This window comes from Schistocerca cancellata, chromosome 5 (assembly GCF_023864275.1).
Source record: "Schistocerca cancellata isolate TAMUIC-IGC-003103 chromosome 5, iqSchCanc2.1, whole genome shotgun sequence".
In the NCBI taxonomy this organism is placed as follows: domain Eukaryota; kingdom Metazoa; phylum Arthropoda; class Insecta; order Orthoptera; family Acrididae; genus Schistocerca; species Schistocerca cancellata.
The window spans coordinates 244,566,917-244,586,164 of NC_064630.1; the positions used below are offsets into that span (position 1 = coordinate 244,566,917).

Here is a 19,248-nt window from a genome sequence, read left to right on the forward strand (position 1 = left end):
GCAACAGTGTCCCTAATTTGCTGGGAAGTGGCGGTGCGGTCCCCTACGGCACTGCGTAGGATCCTACGGTCTTGGGGTGCATCCGTGCGTCGCTGCGGTCCGGTCCCAGGTCGACGGGCACGTGCACCTTCCGCCGACTACTGGCGACAACATCGATGTACTGTGGAGACCTCACGCCCCACGTGTTGAGCAATTCGGCGGTACGTCCACCCGGCCTCCCGCATGCCCACTATACGCCCTCGCTCAAAGTCCGTCAACTGCACATACGGTTCACGTCCACGCTGTCGCGGCATGCTACCAGTGTTAAAGACTGCGATGGAGCTCCGTATGCCACGGCAAACTGGCTGACACTGACGGCGGCGGTGCACAAATGCTGCGCAGCTAGCGCCATTCGACGGCCAACACCGCGGTTCCTGGTGTGTCCGCTGTGCCGTGCGTGTGATCATTGCTTGTACAGCCCTCTCGCAGTGTCCGGAGCAAGTATGGTGGATCTGATACACCGGTGTCAATGTGTTCTTTTTTCCATTTCCAGGAGTGTATACACTAATCAGCCGGAACGTTATGACCACCGACCTACTATCGATATAAACTCTTACAGGCGATAGCAGCGTCACCTGGCGAGGAAGAATGACTGCTAGTTAGACACACGCACGGTGTATGTAGTATCGGTGAGCGTGCTGTCCGTGTGTAGAACGGGGAAGGCGCGCCATCTATCTGGGTTTGACCGAGGACAGATTGTGATGGCTCGGCGCTTCAGCACGAGCATTTCGTTCACTTCACGACTTATCGGGTGTTCGGGGAGTGCTGTGGTGATTGTCTTCAACACGTGGCGTAACCAGGGTGAAACCACTTACAGACGTCGCAGGGTTGGACGGCCACTTTTCATTACAGATCTTGGACATCGTAGGCTAGGCAGACTGGTAAAACAGGACAGGTGGCGAACTGTGGTGGAATTATTATCAGACTTTAATGCTGGGCAGAGCACAAGTGTGTCTGAACACACAGTGCACCGAACGCTCCTAACAATTGGCCCCTGCATGTACCAGTATTCACACCACGATATCGACTACTACGACTGAAATGGGCACATGGCCATGAGCACTGGCTGTTGCTGCAGTGGTCTGATGAATTCCGCTACCTTCTTCATCATGTCGATGGGAGGGCGCGAATCCTTCTTCCAGGGGAACAGCTCCTCAATGCCTGTACTGGGGGTGGAGACAAGCTGGCGACGACTGCACTACGCTCTGGGAACCATTCACGTGGGCATCCGTGAGTCCAGTGAAGCTCGTGCAAGGCACCATGACGGCCCAAGGGTATCATACACAGGTTGCAGATCACGTATACTCCTTGAAGACGGCAGTAGCATTTTTCAACAAGATAATGCACCATATCACAAGGCCAGGAGTGTGATGGAGTAGTTCAATGAGCACAGTGGCGTATTCCAGTTGATGTGCTGGCCCCCCAACTCATCAGATCTGAACCCAATTGAACACATCAGAGATGTGTTTGAACGTGGCGTTGGAGGTCATCGCCCCTGTACCCAGAATTCACAGGAATTAGGTGACTTATGTGTGCAGATTTGGTGCCAACTCCCTCCGGCGACCTATCAAGACCTCATTGCTTCCATGCCACAACGCGCTGCTGCTGTTATCCGTGTCAGAGTTGGACATTCTCCCTATTAGGTAGGTGGCCATAGTGTTCTAGCTGATCAGTGTACTTGAACATGGCGCCATTTTTATGCAACTCAAGTAAAGCTTACGTAATTTGAGATGTATATCTGGACCGAATGCTTCATTTTACTGCCTGCTAAAATACTACACTGTGAATAAACGGAGAGCGGTGGGGAGTAGAGGGGCGAGAGATGGGGGTATGATGACATCATGTGTTCATGGTCGGTGATCGCATTCAAGATAAGTTTTTATTCTGAATTGCGATTTAATTCCTACTGCCATTGTATCCTGTGCTGAAGGAAGATGCCCTACAACTGTGGTAACTGGTTCTTGATGTCATGGATACTGGAGCTGGACTGGAGTTGATGTCCGACTTGCTACATGTTCGGTTGGGGACAGATCTGGAGATCTTGCTGGCGACGAGAGTTTCTCAGCATGACGCAGGCACAGGATAATAGCAGAATGATATTGTCACATGGAAGACATCGCGTGAAAATGTAGGACGTCCGTGACATACTACTGTGCAACCAGAGCTCTGTCGATCACAACCAGCTGTAGCCTCAAGTCATACCTTACGGCTTTCCACACCATGTCGCCAAGAGTAAAGACGCTGTACCTCTCCAAAACATTGAAATAATGGACCTCCACCCAGGTCGTTGACATATTCGCTGTCGATAGTCGTCTGGAGTAGTGGAAAATCGCAATTCATCGATGAACACAATTCGATGACATCAACAGTACATGCTTCTCAGTCAAAGCATTGCACCAAACTCAGCAGTTTATGTTGTAATTTTAACAGCAGCCTATGCGTGGGTTGTTAATTCTCAATGTCCGCCCGATGGGAGACACAGAATGTTGCAAGGAGTTTATTACTTGTTCTCAGATGGCACGAAAAGAGTGTCCTTGCTGCTCAATACGGTGCTCCTGTCATTGTCAGAAGTGGTCGACCAGAACCTAGAAGACAAGTAGCCCTACCTCTACCTTCATATTCCAATGCAGTCCAACATTGGTCCACTGTCACATCCAAATGCTCCACAAATCTGGGTATTGCATGATTCGAAGTTCCGGGCAAATGGAGACCCACAATGGGGCCTCTTTCAAACTCCAGCAGATGGTGGTAACGCTGTCTCATACGAATACCTGGCACTTCTGTGTTCTTCACAGTGTTCACTCAACATATCTCGTTGTTCACCCTACCAGAGCAATTCTAGACATGAACAGCACTAATGCACTCCTGTGGCCATTCCACCTGTTATGGAGTCCGCCGCGGTAGCTGAGTGGTCAGCGTGACAGACTGTCAATCCTAAGGGCCCGGGTTCGATTCCCGGCTGGGTCGGAGATTTTCTCCGCTCAGGGACTGGGTGTTGTGTTGTCCTAATCATCATCATTTCATCCCCATCGACGCGCAGGTCGCCGAAGTGGCGTCAAATCGAAAGACCTGCACCAGGCGAACGGTCTACCCGACGGGAGGCCCTAGCCAACGACATTTCCATTTTTACCTGTTATGGAGAAGTGCAACTCTAATCATTGAAATACCCGTGGGTGGTGTGTGCATCTGCGAAGTTACATTGACGTCCGACCATGTCTTCGGCACGATTCACTTTTTTTTGTTAGGCAATGTAACGCTGGTTCCAAGGCTGCTGTGCGAGTGTATGGAAAATTAAGCACTTGGCTTCGCATCAGCAAGGGAATAAGGCAAGGGGACATCCAGTCTAAAATACAATTCAACCTAAGTGCAAAAGCGTATTCGGTAGCTCCGAATATCTGGCTATATATATAAACAACGTCTCTTTGCCATATTTAAAGTAAGACGCGACGAACCCACAAATTATGTATTATACATAACGGGCTGTTCTGTTTTGCTTGTCAAGTGTCTCAAATGCCCAAAAAATGCACCAGTAGTACAAAGTTTATGTCAATGTTATTTCTTCATTTTGTAAAACAATACATCAGCAATACATACAGTGTTTATGCCAAGTGTTCCAGTGGTATCTCCACGAGTAAAATAGGTAAATCGGTTGACAGTTCGATGTGAGGCTATGTTATTGGTGGTTCTTTGAATGAACTGACATCAGCTCCCGTTTTTTACTAGCTTTTGATTTATGTTTCACCTTAGCAGTCATCAGTTTAGGGGGGAAGAAAATAATGCATCTGTTCTACACTAGAAAAAATATAATCTATGCTACGGATTGACAATTACTGCTTTGTCTACAACTGTCTTACGCCTAATCGAAGTTCCGTACAAAAATAACTTTCGAGGAAGGCTGTAACATTTACCAGTCGGAACTATTTTCCCAATGCTCTCTAAAACGTTTGCAGACTGTATTCAGCTACTCAACTACTACATAATACCAAAAATCTTATCATAAAGGTCCAAAATATTTTATGAAATAAGATACAACATAGGCAGAGACGAACGAACTGGCCAGGCACCATTATAGGATGGGAAGCATGTGTTTGACGAAATTTTTATTGTGATGTATCACTTACACTGTACAGTTTGGTAATACACAAGCAGAACATCATGATGCGAAATCTTTCCATACACCACAACATGGCCAAAGACAATGGTGAAACAAGACAAAGATGAAACATGGACAAAGACGATGGTAAAACCAGACAGACATGAAATGTCTATATACTCGAAAACACAAACATTAGACCGAAACAAAATTCCTTATCAAAACAAGTAACGATTTCCGATTTCAGATACACACACACACACACACACACACACACACACACACACACACACAGGTTGCTTATCGCAATACTAACATGTAATTACAGATCCCTGATCGCTAATGAAGATTCGAACTTTGTACAAAAATAAAATTATGTCTCAAAATACATAAGACTTTACGCACAAAACACGTATGGCACAACTGATGTAACTTAATAGTTCTATTAGATTTAAAGAAAATGCACGTGGCTTGCATATTGTCACTATTGATAAGACGTACATATTAGTCAGCACCTTGACCAAGGTTCGACGTACATACGTACCATCCTTTGCAGCCAAAATGGGCCTTCAAATTAAGTGTTTACTCATTAAATGGTCTATGTTACTCACCAAAATATACACGGATTGCTCACGAAATAAATGATAGGTTAGTCGATGAGTGCAGTTTGATCTTTATACCAAGCATTAAGTTCATCAAAATACGTAAAAGTTGGTACTGCAACACTGCAAAACACACATTGGCGCTGCTGTTCACTAACTTGCAGCTTAAAGTGCTCTTGTCGAGCGAATTAAACAATGTTATTCCAACAACATTGGAACTGTCTACGTTATGCTCAGAAAAGCAGTTTCAATTAGTTCACCATTCATGAGATAAATTCGCAGTTGTGAGTACGAACAACCATCAGCTGTGTAAGGGAATAACGACGATGAAAATTTGTCTCAGACCAGGACTCAAACCCGGACTTACCGCTTTACAGGGGCAGTCGCCTTAACCGCTTTGGCTATCTATGCACAAACTGTGGCCCGACCCAACTTCCATACGTCGTTGCTCCTGCGTCACAATCTGTACTCCTATATACATTAGGTGATTCCTGTACAGGGGAGGATATTGTAATTGAAAGTCGCTGTCTGGTATCGGTGGATAAATACGATACTGCACTGCCAGTATTGTTAAGTACAACATGCATGCATGTCCAAAGGAACATTTCATCGTTCTTCTTAACCACAAAGGCACTGCAATATCGGAGATCACCCTTCATCCATACATCATCCCATGTTTGGAACGCATTTTTTGCAGCATTTTGATCAGAATTCCTAACACCAGCAAAGGAATTTTTTTTATTTGTCAAATGACGTTTGTCCATACTAATAACAATAACCTCTGGAACGATGGAGCTGTTGAAACATGTTTCACAAAATGCATGCTGAACCTTGGATGTATGCAGTCTGTGACACTCCCAGTTGCTGATACCCTCAGTGGCTGACACCAATCCTCTACACATGCTCACTGTCAGCTACTAGTGTTACAGTACAGTTTTAAGATCCAGTAGCTGATGCCACTGTCAAGCTATGGCACATACACTCTCAGCTTCTTGTTGTCGAATACTATTTGATTTATGAATGCCTATTTATTTATGTCAACTATTACTGCCTTGTCTGCTCAATAGCGCAGTTTTTACTGCGCAATAGCTTAGATTACATTAGATTCAGTGTTCGTTCCATAGACTCAAAAATCAGATGATTCTCATGGGTGTGGAACATGTCAGAAAGTATAACATAAAAATGTTAAACATTTGAATATAATACTTACTTTGCTGATCATTTGTCAGGAGATTGTCAAGATATGTGAGTACATTACAGTAAACTGGAACTTCTAATATCTACAGAATTAATACACTATCGGAATAAAGCATAGGTAAGCACCTTTCATAAATTTATCATACAAAAATTCCTAACCTTGACTTGTTACCAAGCGCTGTGAAAACTGATAGCTAACAGACATTTTTACACTTAAGCTGGCCTAACAGTCCCTATTAAGACATTCATCTATAGAGTGGAACGAGTTGCCTATCAAAAAGTCATTCAAACTCTGTTTAAACTGTGCTTTATATGAAACCAAGTTTTTAATGGTTGTTCGCAATTTATTGAAAATGTGTGTTCCTAAGTACTGAACCTCTTTGGACCAAGGTACGGGATTCTAGGTCTTTATATAGATTGTTCTTACTCCTAGTGATGATACTGTATATTGTTGCACATAGAGACAAATTATTTACAATGAATTTCATCAAGGAATAAATATACTGAGAAGCAATTTCTTCAAAAGGGCTTTACATGATGTTCTTGAACTTACACCGCAAATGAGTCTTATTCCATGCTTTCGCACTCTAAAACGTTTTGCTCTGTTTGATGAGTTACCTCAGAATATGATCCCACATGACACAACAGGATGAAAGTAAGCAAAATATGCAAGTTTTTTTTTATATTTATATCTCCTACATCTGCCATCATTCTCATTGCAAATACAGACTTGTTTAAGTGCTTCAGCAATCCTGTGGTATTCCCTTCCCAACCGAATTTATTATGGTGCTGTAATCCCAAAAATTTATCAGTGTCAGCCTTAAGTTAATAATATCAGCAGAAGATGACAAATGTTTTTAATGCAAGATTACTACATAAGCATGAAGTCGTTTTAACGTTTGGGTGACTTTGAAAGTGGGTAGTTGAAAGTACAGCAAACCTAGTTTCTTATTCATACAAATATTTATTACAACTGCTCAGTATGCTATTTCTTCACAATGTCATGTAGTCTCCACTGCTTGACAGCATATGTTAACGTTACCAGCAGGCTATTACAGATGTTTAGAACTACAGCATACAGTTAATGCCTTAGCATGAGGGTTACTCTTATGTTTCACATTATCAGCAGTAGATGACAAACGTTTTGTACTGCAAGATAAAGTTAATACTCTTATATAGGCTCACCATAAACTTTGACTGACTTTGTAAGTGGGTAGTGTGAAAGCATAGCAACACTCGTTTCTCACCTGAGCAAATGTGTATTACTACTGTTCAGTACACTATTTGGGAAAACGTATCATATTGATATGCTAAATGCATTCCAAGTATGCAAAGATGTGTAAGCTAGCTGAAATTGCTTTTACGAGGATCAACAAGTGCTGCTTAACCTGTAAGTATTATCAGTAGTGGCAAGATGCCAGTCATGTGCAGTTTCTTTAAATCTTATAGAACGATTAAGTTTCGTTAGTAGTAACATGTGTTTTGTTTTCAAAGTTTTACATATTTTGAGAAATTATTTTATTTTCGTGCAAATTTCGAATCTTCATTCACGATCAGGGATCTCTAATTACATGTTAGCATTACGATAGGTAAGGTGTGTGTATGTGTGTGTGTGTGTTTCTGACATATTTAGATGTGGAAATACTGCAAGTTATGCCCTTTACATAATTTTCTTTGGTTTAATAATTTTGAACATTGCACAAAAAATCAGATTGTTCATAAACTTTTGAGCATAGCAAGATGGCTTCTCTGGAGCGACATAGTGACTGGCCTTTTCATTTTAATAGCCGCTAAGACAGTAGGCTGTGATTGGCTGGTTCATTTAAACGATGGGGAAAATACTAGGCTCTGATTGGAGGGAGGAAGAGGAGTAAGGGGAGGTGGAGAGGAGGGTCATGATGACGCCTACGGCGGAGGTCATGGCTAGTGACGTTATGACTGTTCACATGATGTGCATGTGAAGACCTTCATCTTCATGACCGAGTTCAAGGTCAAAGTGCACCAGTGTGTCAATAGATGCACTATCACCGCCTTGCACATAAAGCCCGACATCGTGAGAGCAATAAAAAATAGGTGACCAGCGTGGCTTCTACGAGTGCGTAGTGTGGATGCTGGAAGAATTTCAAAAGAGGTTTATAAATGAAAGCTATCCAAAAGAAGACAGGGAGGAAGACCACGAAAGTGGTCGATTGACAGTCTGGAAGTGAGAAGAATGGAGGAAAATTTTTGAAGAGGCTGAGACCGCCACCCGTTTGTACTACCACAAGAAGTAGAACTAGAAGAAGAAGAAGAAGAAGAAGAAGAAGAAGAAGACCTAAGAAGTCACATGAAACGGATTGCTCACTTGAAATCTGTAGCAGGGAAGCTGAATGGAAGATGTAGATTTGTTGGGAGGTTTGTGAGGAAGTGCGGTGCTTCTGTATAGAAAATTGCAGACTAGACGCTAATGCGACCTAGTTCAGTGTTTGGAATCCTTATCAGGTAGGTACTGTACACTGGTATCATGGCTATATGTGAAAGATTTCGACGAAGACTGTACTACAACCCTCCTCCCCCTCCCGCGCCCCTCCCTCACTTCCTACGTTGCAGCTCGCACATTCACTAAATTGACTTAAGAGGCAGTAGTATCACATCTCGAGAATGACCTGGAAACATTTAGCTCCGGGCAGGAATATTTTAGAAGAACTGCTGCTAAATTTTTGAAGACTAGTTTATTAAAAATGGTTCAAATGGCTCTGAGCACTATGGGACTTAACTTCTGAGGTCATCAGTCCCCTAGAACTTAGAACTACTTAAACCTGACTAACCTAAGGACATCACACACATCCATGCCCGAGGCAGGATTCGAACCTGCGACCGTAGCGGTCGCGCGGTTCCAGACTGTAGCGGCTAGAACCGCTCGGCCACCCAGGCCGGCACTAGCTCATTAAGCACTGGATAGATATATACCTAGTACAACAGTTCGTGATGTGAGGGACTCTCCATGATACAAATGTTCTAATGAAACGTTGACTACCGCACAGTAGGTGTAAAGCAAAGCATTGGGTCACAGATAAAGAGACGCTGATGAAACGCGTTTGGCTCTCATTTGGGCAATACATTAAACCTTTGGCTATCGTAGGTGTATCTTATAGAAAAATTAATCACATAATGGAAAAAAATTCTGCTGCTGCCAGTATCAAAAAAGTTAGTGTCCTGAAGCACATAAATGAGACAGGAAGTGAAACTGAGGGAAGCAAAGGGATAGTATTAATGTTGAACTCTGTTTTCAAATGTTCTTTCACGAAGATAAATCAAGGAGCACGCCAGTTTAACTCTTGCATCACTGTAAAGATGAGTTACATAGATATTAGAGTCGGAGAGGTGGGAATGGGCTAAAATAACTAAACTTTAGCAAAACCCGACAGGCTGATGGAATCCCTGTCGATTCTACACAGAATTTTCAGCGGAGTTAGCTCCTCTTATAACCATAATATACTGCAGATCTCTCTAACAAAAACTGTGCCAGTAATTGAAAGAAAGCACACTTAAGACCTGTCTACAAAAGAGGTAGCATGATCAATCCACGAAACAATCAGCAATTATTTTGGGCTCAAACGTAAAGAGGTACATCGGAAGGAATGACCTCCATACCATCGACAGTGAAATCAGAAACCATCAGTCATCCGAATCCCTCTTGCGTTTTTCTCACCTGCCTTCCTGAAGGCTATGCATCTACGCATTCATGTTAAGCGGGTTAATGCATTATTTCTTGACTTCCGACAAGCGATTCTGCATTTTTTCCCAGTGATACAAGGAGTTGACTGTACCGATTTGCCAATGTTTATTCCATAGTGTTGTAGAGAGTGTAGTTAAGGCTGATGATGATTTTCTGATGATTCACTCATTCAGGTTACTGCAACAGTACCACGATTATTTCAACACGCTGTGTGAGCAGGAGTTCTTTTTTCTACATTTTCATGATGAGTACCCTGTGGACAATTCCACCTTCCAAGATGACAGATGTGATCGCAATGTTGTCTGCATATGTTCCTGTTTGGGGTCCCTACTGCACGTCCACTGACCAGCTAAATCACCTGATCTTAGCTCTTCAGGAAATATCTGGGACTATTTGGAGGAACAAGTGAAATGAAATACTCAACATCCCGAAAAGTTCATAGATCTGTGGGACTTAATCATCAGTGAGTGGCTTCATATTAAAGAACGTTTTGCCCTCTCTTTGAGGTCAAACTGAGGCCATTATCAAGGCTACAGGTATTAGCATGGGTCTCCTAGGTTTCGGTATTGTTTTGTCTTGTGTGCATATATCAAAGCATTTTACTGCTTACTACATACATGGTTCAGTCACATTAACGTGATTATTGTCTATGTTCGACTCAACGTTCAATAACTAATAACAGGCGGCAAGTTGTACCACTAGCAATGGAGGGTATACAAAGCGTGTCAAGAGGACGCGGAAAAATGTGTAGCTCTCGCAATGTGGAAACGAAACGATTCATCTGACGTCCAAAACGGCATGATAACTGGCTTTCGGGCCAAGGGTGGAAGTATTTCCGAAACAACTAAGTTTTTAAACGCTTTGAATTCTACCGTGGTTGCAATATGCCGTGCATGGCAAAATGGGGCTACCCAGTACCGGCACCGAGGTAGTTGTGGTGCAGTTTGGTTTATAGCTCACAGTGGTGAGCGACAGCTGTGGAGATGTGTACAGGTGAATAGTCGTGCAACTGTGGGAGAATCTGCGGGACCACCTCTATTCGGCTGTTTGTGCCATGGATCCTGTCAAGAAAAATGGTGCAGATGGGCACGCCACTGTACTCGGCATGGCTCCACATCCCTTTCCGTACCTTCCAGAATCTCATTGATCCTCTTCCTGCGCATCTCGCAGCAGTCCGCAAAAGGAGGTTATTCTGGCAGGTTGGTCACATTAATGTGACTGGACAGTTTAATCGACGACATTGATGCAGAATGTTAAGTATTTTATTTGATATACTATTATCTTGGTGGCTGTAGTAAATAATTTTATGATACCTGAAGATGATTAGATGATGATAACCGGTAGTTAATACGGGTTGGATGTTAATAAGTGTAGGTCGTTCAGAGCCTTTCATAGCTGCATGATGATGTTGATGATGGTGCGACAGAATACATGGGTGGATCCATGTTATTTCGTCGCGGATGGTCACATTGACATCTGAATGTTACTAATGTGTTGTTACAGACACGAACGTGACACTGAGCGGCAAGCTGCACGTCATCCCTCGTCGCGAGTGGTTGGCACAGCCACGGCTGGACTCAGCTGAGTTCCTGTCTCTGCCCGTTCCCTACGTGATCATCAGCCACTCGGCCACAGAGGGCTGCGACACGCAGGCTGCCTGCACACATCTGATCCGCTTCCTCCAGACATTCCACATCGAGAGTCGGGGCTGGTCCGACATCATCTACAACTTCCTGGTGGGCGGGGATGGCTACGTGTATGAAGGCCGTGGCTGGACTGTAGTCGGCGCACACACCTTCGGCTATAACAATCGCAGCATCGGCCTTAACATGGTCGGCACCTTCACCAAGGCGCTACCTTCGGAGGCGCAAATGCTCGCCCTGCGTCAGCTCATAGAGCTGGGCGTCCAGGAAGGCTTCATCGCCGAGAATTACAAGCTGCTGGGGCATCGGCAGCTCGCGAACACCGAGAGCCCAGGCACCAGGCTGTATGAGGAACTGATGACGTGGCCCCACTGGTCTCGAACCCCATGAGCCTTCCTTCATTACTCCAACCCTTACGCAATATTCGACTTCTCTGAGGTACAGCCCCATCCATATCTGTTAGGGCCCCTCTTCCCTGAGACATGAATCAGATATGGTGCAAATGGGAAATCTCTGACCTCAGTGCCCGAGTTCCCTGCGACAACCAATCAGCTCTAGTGCATACTGGATATCTCTGACGTCAGGGCGCGAATTCCTCAAAGCAGGAATCCACTTCTGATCCATACTGGACACCTGAATTATATCTGAGCCCATGGGGCAACATTATTTAAGCAGGCTAACTCAAAGCCAAAGGTGCAACGCACAAAGACAGTTACTAATTGTGTGTAAAATAGAGGCTGTGTACTTTCTTATGCAGGCTTACGCAGCCATTGTCAGCGAACACAAAATCTTCTGAGCGATCAAGTGTGCCACTTTCCCCTTGTACTCCTTCCAAAAGCTTTAAATTTTATCTGACATCGAGCGAACTTCTTCATGAGTTTTTCGGTTTCCTCAGGTTGTTTAGCACTGTCGGAAGCCTAGTAAGGATGGTCTCTCGTGTTCTTGCTGAAGAAGTAGAACTACTGGGCAAAATTCCATAGGCGCCGATTGGCAGACCATATAAATTAGTCATTGCGTGTCTAATAATAGCTCCCTACCCATGACTTAGGCTTTCTTGTGGAAGCCGTCGTTATTAATCAGGTACCCAATAACCTATTACATTGGCCTACCGAAGTTATCCTGAGTGTTTGTACACAGAAACAACTGTGTTCACTCAGCTGGAGAAACCAGAAAGAACTCAGAAGAGGGATCGAAACGTCGAATCTGTAGAAAAAAAATAGAAGGGGGAAACGATGAAGCCCCATCAGCGACAAGGTTCTACTGTCAACGGCCGCTTAAATCATCATATCTGTCACAATGAATTCGTCAACTACGTCCACATTGTGACAGTGTTTTAAATGAAGTTCCATCCTTCAAACTCAGAGAAATGTTAGTTTACAAATATACCTACAACGAAAACCATATGAATTGTTCACTATTAATGCATAATCAAAAACCGTAAAAGCGGAAGAATAACATTCGACAATACGCTATCGCGTCAGTATGGCATGGAGTGAGAAGTCAGCTTTCATCAACTAACTACGTATTCAACGTTCTCGTTTCATCCAAGCTAGTAAAGACTAATTCAAACCGAAAACAAATGATACTCTTTTATAGAAAATTCGAAATAGCAAAAGCAGGGTTGTTTCGGTTATCAACAACACGGATGATACTATTAAAAAAAGCTTTGTTGTTCACAGAGAGGAACAATATAAACCTACTTGATTAGAAGATTTACAGTTGGTAGCGGAAAGCCGAAAAGGTAACCTTCATAAACCTATTTCGCGGCAGCCGCAGACCATACTGCAGTAAACTGCAGATACTACAAATGACTGTCATTCGACAGCAGCTAAATGTGAATCAAAGGCCAAGGGTCTTCAGCGACGGGAGTACTGCATATGTGATATATAAATACCTCGGTTTGTGTTCGAGGTACAAAGAAATCACCACTACCTCAGAGGTGGGTTACGATTTCGCAGTAGGCGATTCCGATATAATTGGAGATTGTGTAGGAATCTCTTCCAGGAAACGGGTGCACACAGTGTGCTTCAGTAGCCGGGGTCTAGAGATGGTGCTTTATAATTTTTTTCTGAGAAGTAATACAGTACCTAATTTACTTATTCAGTTTATATGTTTTCCCTTAATTAAAGATATTTAAAATAAGATGGGAAAAGGACAGAGTTTGAGTTTATGTAAACAAATGATGTACCAAAAGTGATTAGAAATAAAATTTCTGATCATATTTTTAAGTATTGTTGTACATTGCTGTCTTTCAAAATAAAACATGATGCTCGATACAATTGCTCGTAACAGCTTGTTTTATTTTCACCTAAATTCGAGATGAAGAAAGCAGTCCTGTAATCATAACAAATATTCAAAAAGTATCATAGCTCCTCGTGTCCCTTTTCCTGTTCCTTCCTCAACATAACTCTACTGTTGCAAGCGACATAAATACAGAATATATAGTTTCACGACTTCACTAGCTGCTGACAGCGCAACAAAAAATACTGCAAACGAATTCCAAAACGGGCAAAAGAAAATTATCAAATGCACATCCACATGTAACATTAATAAAATTGAACCGCCCCGCGAGGGGTCTCCCGGCCACCAATGTCATACGCTCATTACTACTGGAAGAATGTTCAGTAGTCTGAAGTACCTACTCGAAAGATTTTGAGAACTGCAAAAGGGGAGTGTTGGCTCTTTACTTAAAGGTCATCCACTTATCTCAACTTTTATAGATGGATCTTACTACTGACGCGTCATTTTGTTACAAAGGAACACAAGGTGGGCGCTCCCGAGACAGCACAATATTTTAGTACCTTGGTTGAAATATCGTCTTATACAGTAGAGTTTCTTCTTTTCTGGGATCTATTGTCTGTCACATGTAGTGCATAGCTAAGTAAATCTAATGGATGAACTTTGGTAGGAAGGTGTCACTGAAATTAGTGGCCAGTGATTTAAATTTAGCAGGATCCTTGTCACTGCTATGATGTCATCAGGTAGTAGAATATCGTTTAACTTAACGAGTTCTTTTTTATTTTCATATCGTTTAACTTAACGAGTTCTTTTTTATTTTCTATTTTTTTTTACATGGCTGCGTAGTTCGGTGACCGTTTACAAATTAAAGTAAAGAAAGCCCTCGGTCACAAAATTTAAGTCTTTTGACTAGGTTTCAACACCTCTATGAGTGCCTTCATCAGAAATTAAAAGAAATTTAATATTCAAATTGGCCTATAACGTAAGTACAAAAAAAAATTACAGCTCTCGGTCATAAAATTTAAATCTTTTGACCAGGTTTCAACATTTCTATGAGCGTCTTCATCAGAAACTAAATATTGAAATTGGCTTATAACATAATTACAAATTTATGGGAATTTTTTTTATATAAAAGTATAAGTACTGACTAACAGTACAAGAAAGAAACATTACTTACATGTCACGTATAAGATAAATATCAACCGAGAAAGGATTTAGCCGCAAAAACTTAAAAAGAATATATGGAAGGCGAGCCACTATGGGCTGCTCATATCTATAAAGCCACAGGTAGCAACAGACTGTCTTCTTCCTCACAACTACCCCTATTCCAACGACTTCACTTACTCCAAATACCATCACCGTTCACAACGATAAAAGTGCCAAACTTAAGCACTGGTTACTGCTATTTGGACAGTGAATGTTGGGTCTTTAATTTGTCCCCACATTTGGATTACATATCACGTAATTTACATATTTATTTGTCATAGTCGTCATTTGCGATTGGGAATAACATTGCAGTTTTTTAATAGATATTCTTCTTCGTTTATTCAGATTCCTACCTGAAGATGTGGCTTTACGCTACGAAACCGCTTTGGTCGTAAATAAAGGTTCTATCATATAGCTGTTTGTCGTTTTCATTCCACAACATGTAGCCTACTTTCACAGCTGCGGTTGCCCTCAACACAAAGTTGTTTGCAGTGATTCGTAATGTTGTATGAATACTTTTAGGGAAGAATTAAATTGCTCATTTTGTATGTCTTTGGTAAACCTTTCGCCATTCTTCATCCCGTAAATTCTCTCTGAACAGTGTAACTGAATTAGAATTTATGATTCTGCGAAGTTGTACCGTTCCTTTTGCAGCTAAATATGAACGATGGGATTGCTTTATTGTTGCCATTTGACCGTCTTTGGTGAGATAAGCCATTTACTGTGGAGTTCTCATCTATTTCATAAAATACAACTGGATTTAGAAATGAATCATCATCTGTTTCTCGATGTTCCAGTACCGTTGGGTCAGGTGCGGCGGGAAACAACAAAAAGCTGGTCTTCGGTAACTCTAGGTTCTCACTATCAGTAGCACCTGAAATGAAATCTGTACTGAAATATCTATATTCAAATACGACCCAATTGCTTATACTAGTTTTTACCAGTACCTTCCCTACTTTCTTAATGAATCAGAGAGAATTTGCTGTTGGGAGTGTGAACACTGTCAGAACAACTATCTTGTATGTATTCCGGAGTATTATTCTCAAAGAGCAATTCAGTGCACTACTCATTTATACCTGGGTCTTTATTCCACTTTTTGTGGACTCAGCCAATCCCATTACCTTTATATTTCGAAGACTGGCTTAATACGGGTCTCCTCACTAGGGCAAATAAAAGTTACCCGGGCGAGTTGATACAACTGGACGTGAACGCATGCATGCAACCACACCCTGTGATGCGCACAGCACGTGTATTGTACGGCCGCCACGTGATTCTCACTGGTTGAGAGCGTGGTGTGAGCTGTCGGTGTGACTGGGGCAGTGCAAATGGGACGATGGTGCCCGCAGGTGGATCAGCAGGCGATCGTTGCGGAAAGTCACGTGACAACAAAGTCGTGGAAACGATGTTTGCTGAGAAGTTTAATGGTGTCAAAGTGCCAGAAGAGAGTGCCATGCACGCTTAGTCCGAAAATGCCGTTAGATAGAATTCGTTTTTAACACGTCAAAAATCATTCCTAAACGTTCCCGCACACTAGAAAAAGTGTCTGCAATAGATCAGAAAACACTTCAGAATCCTACCAACCGACATCTGTCGCAAGAGACCAGCAACTCAATTCGATCATGCAGACAAACCTGGACCTGTTCTATATAAACAGTGTGGGGCAAATAAAAGTGATCCATATACACACCCTTGTTTTAATTATATTGACATCCATTCTGTAATGTCTTCTCAGGCACTATACTTTCAGTTCAACTCATCTTCAGTGATCCTCATCATCTTTGACACTATGTGTTAAGTACCCCTAAGCCTTTAAGTTTATGTATGCCGGCTGTGATCTTTAATTCTCTGTTTCCAAATTTCCCCTCATTTCCTTTATGCATTTGCAGTATTTCACCTAGTAAGATTGATGCCTTGAGACTGGCTCCTACATATAAGCGGACTTCCTCACACAATTAATATTACAATTTGTATAGTACAGGAGCAATTTAAAATGGTAATATGGTAATGAGACTATATATAACAATGAATGTATGGAATTCAAAAAACGTCAGTCTTATTGTGATCGTGTTAAGCGATTTCCTCATTACGTTCAGGTTGAATATGAGTAATATCATATAACAGAAGCGCGGGATGGTAGGAACCGAGGGGGGACATGTAGTTCGCTAGTCAGAGAAAGAGCGAGAAATACGAGGGCGTGCTGAAAAGTAATTCCTCTGAATTTTTTACGGGAATTTGTCAAGACTTTTTAAATAAAACAAAAGTTATTAACATTCTGCACCTTTATTCTGCATGTGTACATATTTCTCTGTCAATGTAGTCATCCCAGCGATGAACACATGCCGACCGTAATGGCCGAGCGGTTCTAGGCGCTACAGTCTGGAACCGCACGACCGCTACAGTCGCAGGTTCGAATCCTGCCTCGGGCATGGATGTGTGTACTGTCTTTAGGTTAGTTAGGTTTAAGTAGTTCTAAGTTCTAGGGGACTGATGACCTCAGAAGTTAAGTCCCATAGTGCTCAAAGGCATTTGAACCATTTTTTATGAACACATTCCTCCCTACTAGAGACTAGTTTGTTGCTACTGTCACTCTAGAATGTGACTTCACTGACGGAGCCACAAAGTCATATGCACTTGCACTGGTTCATCACTATCAAAGTGAGGTCACCGAAGGTGCGCTTGTATGGTTGCGCGGGTTTGTTTTTGCTTGCTTATTCTTGAATTGAAAACAACTGTGTGAGGTGAAATGACAAGTTTAATGTCGCAATATTTCTCACCAAATTACAGCTTTTCACACAGTTTTCAACTCGCCAACATAAAAACAGCGCAATGGATAACGCATCTTGCCAACATCAATAAGTGAAATAAGTTTATACACAACAATGTTAAATATTAACTCTCTGAAAGAACATTAATCTTAAGCACAATATTATGAAAGTTTAATTGGAAGATTATTTACATTAATCCTAAGCACGATAATATGAAAGTCTAATTGGACGTTTCTTTACAAAATTGCTCCTACACATACGTTATGATGTTGGTCAGTACTACGAAAATCGTGCGATTCTGGTTCAAAGTTCGCTACTATTTAGGATGACAATCAAGTCTATGGTGGATAGTTAGCCAAGTGACAAATTGGAGCGCAAGATTACCCAAGGCCACTCGAGTTCACAGTGGGCGCAAGCTGGTGAACCAACAAAGTTAACGCGTCTGTAGACAGTATTTACCTTAAGCTGCAATGTGCTGCTGTCTACAAGGTCGCTCTCTCCCACTGAAATTCCTACGAAACTAATCTGGCCTTTGCTGAACTTTCCAGCCGTGTTTCTCGTTATGTGAAAAAACATGTACTCAGCCCTAGTTTTATTATGCGGCTATATACACGTGCATGGTTGGAGCAGTGTGCATATTATAGCCCTCTCAGTTCTTGCAAGAACAATTAACTAATTTGGCTGATTCGTTTGTCCACAGTTGGAGCTAAACGTTGCTACAGCTAATTTTAGCTGGAGTGCAGCCGCTGTGAACGCAGTGTCCACACCAGTTTCTTCTCTGCGTCGTACAGAGTGTTAAGTGCTCTATTCTGCACTTGACACCAGTTCAGAGAAGAGTCTCTCTCAAAATTTCTCTCTTGTCCTACTCGTGGCAGAACTGCCTCCCTCCACTTGGGTTCCTTTTTCACGTCACGGCTTTTTTCGACCAATAGGAGCATTCCTCTCATTTTGTAGAAACACCCCCCTTCTATAAAACTGCATCGAAACTTCAATAGTTTTCTCCTTCCTAGTAAGTTTCCGCCAATTGGACGTTTTGTGCCCATTCTAGATGCCTAAAGTACATTGACCTCTCCGTGTGTCACACACGCTGGACGAAATTGCGTCACTTCATTTTGTTTGTATCCTGTTGGAATTTCGAAACGCAGTTTTCTAAAGCTTCTTCTCTGCCCTTGTACAGATGCCCTCGCTACAGGCGGCCCTCCAGCTTGACTCACCTGGCCCGGGGTCGCTGTCCTCTTTCCTGCCACCCCTTTAAGTGGTTGCCATGGTAACTCCTGCAGCGCGGCTTTGCTACGCCATTCTGGAGCTGGCTTTTCAAAACTAAAAGCGACTTAACTCACATTCCCTGTTCTACCTTCCGCTTAAAGACATGCATTGTATAGGAATGGTATGTTAATTACTGTCGATTGACTGTCATCCCTTTTTGCATTACATGTTGATAGGCAAATGTTCTCATAACTGTCGATTTACGTTAGGTGTCATCTTTACCTTCTCATTGCGATTTCTAAAGGTCTCATGTAAGGTGCAAATCTGACCATTTATTCTGCCACCTTACATGCTTTAAGTTTGGAACAAATGAAAATCTGATGGGGCCAAGTCGTGACTGTATGGAGGATGATTGATGACAGTGAACCCAAGGTGTCGGATTGTTGCAGAAATCGCAGCGTCGTTTATGATCTGGAAATGTCTTGCTGATGGGGAGAGTACACCATGTGTGAACTCTTCGAATCCGAAGATCGATAACAGC

At 42.5% G+C, this 19,248-nt stretch overlaps 1 protein-coding gene across 4 annotated transcripts in view; it reads left to right on the forward strand.

Annotated features, from left to right (window-relative positions):
• The window catches only part of LOC126188094 (peptidoglycan-recognition protein LC-like), a 613,402-nt gene that overhangs the window by 577,596 nt on the left and 16,558 nt on the right, over positions 1-19,248 (forward strand). The window contains exon 5 of one of the 4 annotated variants that reach the window (XM_049929554.1): positions 11,153-13,571. The exons of the other annotated variants lie outside the window; for them this stretch is intronic. Coding sequence (XP_049785511.1) covers positions 11,153-11,682 — 530 coding nt within the window. The 3' untranslated portion in view covers positions 11,683-13,571. Of the gene's footprint in view, positions 1-11,152; positions 13,572-19,248 lie in introns of those variants that run through there. 4 annotated transcript variants of the gene reach the window in all.